Source organism: Sinocyclocheilus rhinocerous, unplaced genomic scaffold, assembly GCF_001515625.1.
Source record: "Sinocyclocheilus rhinocerous isolate Xijiao unplaced genomic scaffold, SAMN03320098_v1.1 scaffold2194, whole genome shotgun sequence".
Lineage (NCBI taxonomy): Eukaryota > Metazoa > Chordata > Actinopteri > Cypriniformes > Cyprinidae > Sinocyclocheilus > Sinocyclocheilus rhinocerous.
Genome location: NW_015652304.1, coordinates 1432703 through 1442642, shown reverse-complemented (window position 1 = coordinate 1442642; position 9940 = coordinate 1432703). Strand labels below are relative to the sequence as shown.

Sequence of the window (9940 nt, the reverse complement as noted above, 5' to 3'; positions counted from 1 at the left end):
ACATCAGATTCTCACCCAGAGAGCAACAGAAAAGCAGCATAAATGAGGAAAAAAGAAAGAGAAGGGATCAATTCTGCCATCTGCTGTACATCAGAAGAAGTTCACCCTTTATCAACACCCTCTCTATCTATTCATATCTATCACACTTTTTATATAGTGCCTTTAAATTGTCCACTGTCAATGCACAGACTCTTGTCTTAAATTCCTCTAAAATACTTTTTTTTTAAAGAACTAATGGTTTCATTATTGAGTAGCCCATTGCCTCAAAAATTATCAGTTGCATTATAACTTATTTATTTATAATTATATATTATTATAATATATTATTTGTAATTTATGTTTTTGACGATTGGTATGTTAAATTTGTTTTTTAGTTTGTCAAAAAATAATGAAGAGTAATATAGCCTACATACATAGGCTACATGTAGACTATACATATATACGTATATACAGTATATATTATTCACAGCCTTTCAAACAGTATTTTAAATAATCTTTTATTATTATTAAACTAATCTAGACTATCACAGACGTAGCGCACATAACGTAGCACGTGTTCTTACAACGTCTTCTTAAATTCCTGGTGTAAATAAATATTCTGGCCAATTGGATTATTATATTTTACACTTACTTCCTAGTACACTAGCTCTGACCATATTTGGGCTTTTGAGTGACAAGGAAGTGAGTCATATGCTAATCGCTGACGGTAAAATGACGTGTTTGTTGGTCGACGCGAATGAAGAAACGTGGAACACTAGTGTACTACAACAAGGAAGCAACGTGCTCACTCAGGTTATTAAGTGTGTTTGGATAACAGTTTTGAGGAAATATAACTGAAGAGAACGAAAAACATCCAGTCGTTTTGGAATCAGCGTATATCGGTAAGAAATTACCTTAAGAACTATACATTATAGACAATAACAGTTAAAGTTTTTCTTTCTCATTTGTTCTCTGGAAGTTATAGGAATTAGGTTGTTATAAAGTGTCAAAACATAAATGTGATGTATGTAAAATGTTAAAGTCCGAGTATCACGATCGTACTTGTTACTGTAATTGGATAACACCGTTATTACCATTATATTAAGATTTATAAAAACAAGTCTGAAAAAATACATTATTACTTTTGGAGACACCATATTAGTTTTATCACTCTGCAATGTTTAGTAAATATATATCTATAATACATAGGCCTATATATACAGTACATACATATGATTTGGGGGTTTCTTATTGGGAATTTCCGATGATGCACTCCCAACCGCTTGCTTGAAAATCTTCAGTATTGCATGTGGTGCGCGTGTGGCACGTGACTGAACTGAATAGCGTTCTTGAGTGCGTTGCGCTTTTTACTCCTTTGTACAGTAATTTTGCTCAGGTTTTTTAATAGACCTATCAGTAGACTATAATAATAGAATAGAATATTTGATTATTGTAAGCATTATCCCACGACCCTACATACGACAAGCGCTTTGGAAAATACATAGACAGACAGATATAATTGCTTTTTGCCTAAAATGGTCCACACTGAGTTTATAACGTGTGATTCATGCTATATGGACATATATAGAATGGAGTGACATCCGTTCAGAGTTCATTTATAGAATATGCCAATGATCTCTCCTTTTATTTATTTATATCTCCTTTTATCATACATACTTCAAATACAACCTCTCCTCTTTAAAATAAATTGTAATACATATCATGCAGTGTGATGTGTCTACCATTAATTACACAATTAGTCATAGCCTAGGCAAAACTTTCAGCATCTGTTGACCTGCTCACTTTATACACGAGTCAGTGGCTGTTTGCAGTCCATCTGAACCCATGCTCATGACATTCATGCTTTACTTAGTTTGCAGATTCTGTCACAAGTAGCTCAAAGGTTTGACATGTAGGTAGGGAAATAGATTTGATCTCAGCTCTATTTGAGCCCTTTGTGCATTGTTAAAGAAATTTACTTTTGAATGAGTTATTATTGTGTCACTCAAATCAGCACTCTGACTAATGCTTGAGTACATTCACAGCATGTTGCTCAAAGGTTGCCTGATGCAACAACCTCAATTGCATGTTTGGAGTGGCAGATACTTGTTTATTTGGTTTAATTAGTGTAATATAAATTGTATAGGTTAACCTGGGTTTTTTTTTTATTGGAATTAACAAAGACTTACGAATTGTCATACGTAGACTAACATGATTCACAAGATTAAAAGCAAAGTTTAATTTGAACAGTAACTGTTGTTAATTGTATAATAAAACATTTATTAAACATCAGTTCAGGTCATGATCATTCTTTAAATGTCTTGGAAATAAAATCCTTCAATTCATAAAAAGTTAAAGAGTGGCCTAAGTCAGGTATCTTGTTCAGCAATATAGCACTCTGATAATACTAATTTGATAATACAACCTCCAATGTGAGTCTGAAGGATGCATGTTTATTTGCACTTTTATGTGTCTAAATTTGCAACTGTAAACCTTATTTAGCAATATGCTGTTGGAAAAACAGTGACTCTTTTTCCTTATTTGTATCTTATTTGCCTCTAATGCAAATTATGGCTGTGGCATTCTATCAGTATAACAAGTCTTCACATGTGGAGTTCAGTAACAGCTGACACAGCTTCAACAGGTGTCAGAGGAAAGAGAAAACAGTGCTCAGGGAAGTTCCTCTATCACAGATGCCAATAGAGATGACCTACAAAAGCGTAGGTGTTTCAGGTTGTGGTTACGCATGAGATTTTTTTTTGATATGTGTTAACATTATTTGGCAGGTGACTAGAAACTAATAGGTATTCTTTTTATTGTTTATTTGAATGTAAAAGAAGCCTAGAAGAACACACTTTTTTCAAGCCTGGAAATATATGTATTTTTATATTTTTCCGACCTTTATATTTGTAGTTCTTTTGTGTGTTTATTAATTCACCTACTTTTAAAATGTACACTGATTGTAGTATTCAAAATAAGAATGCTAAAACGAGCCGATCCGGCGATGCACAGCGCGATGTTGATGTATTTCCTCAGTTACCAGCACGGATCAGCTCCAGGCATGACGAAGCATATATCGTCCTTTTTTTGGAAGACCAAACAAAGTAGTTTCGCTTTTACAACGAAGCACACAGTGTCTTTACGACATTGCAGCGGAAACAACAAAACTACAGCGAGAATAAAAGTTAGCTACTTTCTTTGCGTTGACATTTGGGCGGCGTTATGCAAATCTTCCCACAGAGCGACGTAGGTATGTTGGGTCGTGTTAGAACAAGCCGTTTTAGGTAGGTGTGGCTGACTCTTAACTTTTATAAAGAATATCTCTTTGGATTTGAGACTTTAGTCTTTGCAACTTTACAGATCTTCTTTATGCACCAAGAGCTTGTAACACTCCAAAGAGAAAGGAAAAATTGAAATCGCATCATATGACCCCTTTAAACAAAGGAGGTCAATCAGAGTTATTTCCTAACTTTGTGGTTTGTGATTGTAATAAAGCCCCAGATTAAAATGTCAGTTTTGTTTTTCTTTACAGTGGTGAGAATGAAGAAGGAAGTGAGTGCTGGAGTGAACTTTCTGAAAGGTTTGGCAGTGGAGCGTGGAGGTGTGGATCAAATTAAAGCCAAACTTTTCGCTGCTAAATTACAAGAGCTTCTGCTTAAAAAGTTCACAGACCACTGGTACCCAGACAATCCTTGCAGAGGACAGGCGTACAGGTAGATGAAGAGGATTTACTGATTTAGTATAACTTACTATACTTTTTTATAGGAAAGTTATATATTCTAGTTATAAGTTATATATTAAGTGTTTTGTTTTGAATTATGATGTGTAATGCACTGATCAACGCAATATTAAATAAATATATTTTAAAAATAACTTTTCTCAACATTTTCTCAGTAAATATACACTACTGTTTAAAATACTAGGGTCAAGGTTGCATTTTTTTTAAATACAAAAATACAGTAAAATAGAAATATTGCAAAATATTAAAATTTAAAGTAACTGTTTCCAAATCGAATGTGATCATCTGTGTTACGTATCCGGTCCATGAACTTCCATCTGTTAGCCATCAGAGGTCACCCTTTCCATTTTCATTGACTCTCGCACTACACACTGTTGCATATCACCCCGGACTACATATCCCATCATTCATTGCACTGATTTCACACAGCACTGATTGCACACAGCTGTTTCATATCACTCACTCACTATTTAACACTCACTCGAATCCCTTCCTGGGGCCGAGTATTGTTTAGCGCTTATCATTTGATAGCTACACTACAGAGCCCTCGTTAGTTTACCCTGCCTTAGCCTAGTCTTGCCTTGTCTGTTTTCTCGGTTTCTGATCCTTGCCTGGTTTCCTGGATTTATCCCTTTAGTCTCGCCCTTTTGATTCTGTTCGCCGTTCGTTTGACCTTCGCTAGCCCTAGGATTATTCTTGTGTCTTGTCCACCATATTCCTGTTTGCCGTTGTCTGACCCATGCCTGTTTCTGACCACGCCTGTGAATAAAGCTTGCACATGGATCCGCACGTCTCACGTCTCGTCAGCCACGTTACAGACGTTACAATCTGGATGGTACAGCTGAATTTTCTGCATTCAGTACTCCAGTCTTCAGCACCACATGATCCTTCAGAAATCATTCTAATTTGCTGATTAGGAGATCAAGAAACACATCTTTTTATTATCAAACAGTTGTACTTTTAATATTTTTTAATTGAAAGTGTGATTAATTTTTCAAGGATTCTTTGATTATTAGAAAGTTCAAAAGAACAGCATTTTGTTAATGGAAATCTTTTGTAACATTGTAAATGTCTTTACTTTTGATAAATTTAATGCATCCTTGCTGAATAAAACATTCATTTCTTTTAAAAATCTGACAGTTTAATTTGTTGTATAAGTGGAAATTCATACTCTACATGAGGTCATATCTAAAAGACCTACAAACGTCCATAGCAGTCATTCACAATATGACCATTTTGTATTCCCTACTCAGATGCATCAGAATAAATGACAGAATTCCCTGTGATGAATCAGTATCACAAGCGTGCATGGAGAGCGGCTTAAAGCCAAGTGAGTTAGGCTTTCCTCGTGAGATCACAATCTGGATCGATCCATCGGAGGTGTGTGTGCGGTAAGTTCTGGAATATTTCTGTGAATGGCTTGTTATTTGATCAATTAAAAAAGACTGTTCCTTTTGGCCTTTTTATGAATGATTATGCTTGACATGTTCTGTGAAGTGAGAACTTATCACTAAAAGTAATGGTTCACATTCATATATATGTTCCCACAGGTCTGGGGAGAATGGCAGATATTTTACAGTAGCTCAGTTTGCTAAAGTGGAGGATGAGGAAAGGGACTTGAATCAGGATGATACTTTTCGCCAAGTGGATTCTGTGAATCTGGATACATCCGACTACCACTCAGCAACCTCATCTGACTGCGGCTCAGCAGTCTCAAGTGATACAGAAGAGGAGGTGAAAGCGAACCAAACGAAAAAAGTAGAGGAGAGAACAGTGAAGAATACAGTTCATACAACAAGATCTAAAGCAAGGGAGCCTAAAGTGCCACGCAAGTTTACTCCAGCTCAGGTAAATACCATTATGCGTTGCTTAAAGGGATAGTTCAACTTCAGTTGCTGGTCCCCATTGACTTACATAGTGTTTTTTTCCATACTATGGACCAGCAACTGAAGGTGTACTGTCCCTTTAAAGTTCACTCAGTAAAAAAATGTAGAAAAAAGGGCAACTTCTGCAATTAAAAAAGTAGTTAAACTAACATTGTAAAACATTTTCTGTCATTAACAGATCCCTGGCCCGCAGTTCTTTTATAACCCTGCACCGATGTGGCCCCAGTACAAGAAGAGAGGCATGTTCTTCACGACTGTATGCGCACCGGCACCTTCTCCGTTGTTTGCTTACTACGTCGTACCCAAAGCCCCTCCTCAGTTCATTGTGCCTCACGCTACCCTCCAAACCTGGGGGACAGTGAAAGGGTAACCAAAACCAGTGTATCTATAGTGTAAGACGTATCTGCCAATCTGCAGGGAACTTTATAGCTTATTAGAATGAAATCATAAACTTGAAATATAGTGTCAAGCATGTCAAGTATTTAACTTTTCACTGATTTGGGGCTTATAAATTCAAATGAACTTTAAGCTTTTCATTTTACCTGTTCTGCCGTTATTTATTTTTTCTTTGGGTTTTTAGCTTTAGGTTTTTATGCGCTAAAATAGTCAATCAATATGTTTAAACTTCTCTTGCACAAAACACTGGCTCTGTTATTACTTGATCACAAACTGTACAGAAATTATTTTTCAACTTTGCCAAAGTTGGATTACGGCATACTTGAATTTTTTTAGTCATAGATATGGAAATCAAAACTTTTCCAGTAGCTTCTGTAGTGAGTGTTTTAGTGTTTTGGTAACTTTTTATGCATAGAACACTTGAGTGAAATTTAATGGAGTAGAATTGTTTTGAGTGAATGTAATTATTTACTGAAATACTCAATGGACGCACATTCCCAAATATTACCAGCAGTTCAGCTCAGGTGTAATAGTTTATGAAGTTACCTCTAAAACAACAAGCATCCTATACCTTTTCTATTAAAAATAATCTCATATACTGAAGCCAAAGAGTGCTGTGTGGGTGAGGTTTCAAATTAGTAGCTGCACAAGTTCCTGACTAATGGGAATTCACCTTTAAGAATAATCATATCTGCTCAAGATGTAGAGAGGACTGCATTAACAAAAACATTATTTATTTAGTTATACTAGATTCTGGGCACAATGTTATTATTTAAATTTGTTTAAATGATGATAATTGTACTGTCATTTTTTTCCAATACCACTAGGTGGTAGTATACATTGCCTCAAGCCATAATTTCATTACAAGCCATATTTCCACATTTCATTATCTTGATATTTTGATTGTACATAACAGATTTTCTTCTTGTAGTATTTGTTTTGTAAAAACTGCATGTAAAAGTGTAGTGTCATCTCACAATTGCTGTCATGTGTACCAGCAGAAATTATTTTATAATCTGCCTTTTTAGATTTTACCTTTGCTATATCATTATTATTAATATATAAATAAATTGTGTGCAGTTTTGTATGTTAAACTTATAACCTATGCTATGTTTACAAAATTTTGCCCTTTTTCTCAGTCTTCAAATGCATATTTATTTGTGCTTTCTTTCCCTGTAATCTGTAAAATTATGTTTTGCTGTTATGCAATCACTGTAAATATTGCTTCTGCTTTAGCTAAAAAGTAATGAACTATGTCCAACGGATGTTACAAATATATATTTTATTACTAAAACAGTAACAGTTTTATTTTTTTATTTGATTATGGTAAAATATAAAAATGTTCCTGAAATGTATCGATTTGGCTGATTCTGGATATAATCTATTCCTGAATTATGCAATTCACAGTATTCTTCATAGACTGAAAATGAACAAACTCAGACTTTTAAACCTTTTGTTGAATCTTTTCATACTCTTTATGGCCTGATTGAAGAATTAGGAGTTTGGGGAGTCTCAAGAAGGCCTACTCTGAAGGCTAAAGGTTATAGGATCTCTGTAAGCTTTTTAAACACCTTCTAACCTCTGAAATCAAGCCAAATATATGATGGAAACATTCTAATGTACTACTCTTCATGGGCTCCTCGATTGAGTTGGACTGAACACTTATTGGGATGGTTATTGTAGGTTCTGTGCTACAGGATGCCCTGGCGGAAGGATCCACATGGGGCTAGTGCGTCACATGGCCCAAGGTCATTACGTCATTCCTAGAGGAAGACAAGCAAGGATTTGCACATAGAAATAGAATCTGCTTCAGTTCATTGGGTTTGAAGGAGGTGGATTGTAAACGAAGAGGAGAGAGCAACAAACCTCGTGGCCACTCATGTTTAGTTTCTGAGTTCCTGTCCCTCTAGAGTTCATTATGGAAGTGACAGTTTGATATTTCATTTTCTGAATGGTCTATATAGGAATCTCGTTATCAAATGCTTTAAATTAGCTGTCACTGTTAAACTAACAAACAAGTATAGGCCTATATCAACTGCGGTGGGCAGTGCAGTAGTTGGTTGAGGTCCACCTGCAAGCAAAGTATGGTCTGGGCTTTGATATAAGTATATAGTTTAACTGGTGTTTTGAAATCTTTCAATAGGCTAACCTCAAAAAATGCAACTAGTTGCTAAACATAAGCTAGTAGAGGTAACCATAGCACAATAAGCATCCAGCTGCCAGTAAGTTACTGTAAAATTTACAGCAACCTATTTACAGTGCTACTATCGTTGCAATCCATTGGACGGTGCACTAACATAATGCCATCAGTATATTTATCACTTACCTAAAAGAAATATGTTTTGTGTACAAAGAACTAGTCTAGAAACATCACGCGGGAACAGATTGTTCCCCGAAAATACATATAAAAGCATTTTTATGAAGTCTACCGTAATTGAAGCACTGGACCTACAGTATACACAATTAACTAAACCGTTAATCTTGCACTAAACGGGTCTCCCACTAGAGGTAGCCTACCCCTCTGGACAAATTTGTGTCTATTGACTGTATTTTGTAGCTCAAACGTGCTGAGAGCGCAAATATGAGCTATTAAACACTTAATTGTAACACTTGTATCGTTAAATGTTTGGAGCTTAACTCTGCCATATAACTTTTGCATTTCCACTGATCTTGAACTGTAACTCTTTTAGAACACATTGCCAAAAGTCCAAAAGTTTGAACGATAGTTTCCTGAAAGAAACATTAGCTAACGACAACAAACGAAGAAAAAATGTATGCCACAATCATCATATGAGGCGACACCACTTCTAAAGAAGCTGATGTAGTCCATCCACAGCATACGTAAGAGCGCTACTTCAGAGTGAACAGTTTCAGAGCGCCTACCCACAGACTACAAGTCAAATGCTGAGGCACGTATCACTGTAAGTGGAAGTTCGCAGAGGAGTGCGCACTTCGGTATTCACTCTGTGCTTTGAAATAGCTACTTTTTGACTTCAGCGTGCTATGCCTTCCGAAATTTTGGTTGGAGAGGGGGAAGGACAGGATGGAGAACAAGGCAACTGATGTCTGTATGGGCTGACGACAAGAGCGCGCTATGGAGATGACCGCTCGCCTTGCGCACTTGGACAACAAGGTGGATGGCAGAAACTGTGATGGTCTTGTCAACCACAACGGGGAAACGACGGAGATAAGAGTTCCGCTGTCTCACACGGGGAAGAGACTCAGTCCGATCGAGGGGGGAAATCTTTACAGACTGCGTGACAGAAAGTTCCTTTTGGAGGACAAGAAGCGCCTCTGCTCGTGGGCACTGGGAACCGCGTTGTTAGGCATTCTGCTGATGGTATTACATGCTGAGCTGTGCCCAGTAGTGTATCAACCAGTAAGTAGATCTACAGCTATAGTGAAATACAGCAAACAGTAGTGCGCTTGAGACAACCGAGTGGTGAATTTGATGGATGGAGCATCAGTTTTGAGCTCTAGAGAGTAAAATGATAGGCTATTCAATAAAGAGAAATATCACCCAAATTTAGAAGAAAAGACAAAAAGATTATTTACCCAAATAAAGAAATTAAACGTTCTAAAATTACGCCTGGTTGAAATATTCATAGCTAATTTTAATTTTAATTTAGTTGTGTGGAGCTAAAACGTCGTTGCTGAATTAAGCAAAATCTTAACTGTTTTGCTACACTGTAAAAAGTGGATACATGCACTATTTCTATACTTGATCTAACCATTGAAATTACTTTAACTAGTAAATAAAACTAGTAAATTAGGCTGATTTAGTTTCACTTGGACAAAACACGTTCATTTAGGGAGCTCGAACACCTACGGGATTGGCCAAACATACACGGAAAAACACGAGATAGGCTACTCTTCGTTAACTTTTACCAATCAAAAAACCTGGGGAACTTCTCTGAGGTCCCTGCGGGGCGTGATACAC

The 9940-nt window shown here is 36.4% G+C and overlaps 2 protein-coding genes across 2 annotated transcripts in view; both read left to right on the top strand.

The window, feature by feature from the left end:
- The first annotated feature begins 738 nt into the window (after window positions 1–738).
- On the top strand, window positions 739–7193 carry LOC107714671 (maternal B9.15 protein-like). Its single transcript, XM_016520599.1, has 5 exons — window positions 739–881; window positions 3512–3692; window positions 4972–5109; window positions 5269–5566; window positions 5783–7193. The coding sequence occupies exons 2-5, from the start codon at window positions 3520–3522 to the stop codon at window positions 5972–5974; spliced, it is 801 nt and encodes a 266-aa protein (XP_016376085.1). The 5' UTR covers window positions 739–881; window positions 3512–3519; the 3' UTR covers window positions 5975–7193.
- Window positions 7194–8860: 1667 nt separating this feature from the next.
- The window catches only part of kcnn4 (potassium intermediate/small conductance calcium-activated channel, subfamily N, member 4), a 31296-nt gene continuing 30216 nt past the window's right edge, over window positions 8861–9940 (top strand). Inside the window, exon 1 of the mRNA XM_016520699.1 lies at window positions 8861–9379. Coding sequence (XP_016376185.1) covers window positions 9095–9379 — 285 coding nt within the window. The 5' untranslated portion in view covers window positions 8861–9094. The remainder of the gene's footprint in view (window positions 9380–9940) is intronic.

Bases quoted from the DNA above. Each gene is read 5' to 3' on its own strand.
- LOC107714671 (XM_016520599.1), top strand. From the start codon at position 3,520: ATGAAGAAGGAAGTGAGTGCTGGAGTGAACTTTCTGAAAGGTTTGGCA. The intron at 5,110-5,268 runs GTAAGTTCTGGA...ATGTTCCCACAG, and splicing joins CCATCGGAGGTGTGTGTGCG to GTCTGGGGAGAATGGCAGAT. The intron at 5,567-5,782 runs GTAAATACCATT...TGTCATTAACAG, and splicing joins GCAAGTTTACTCCAGCTCAG to ATCCCTGGCCCGCAGTTCTT.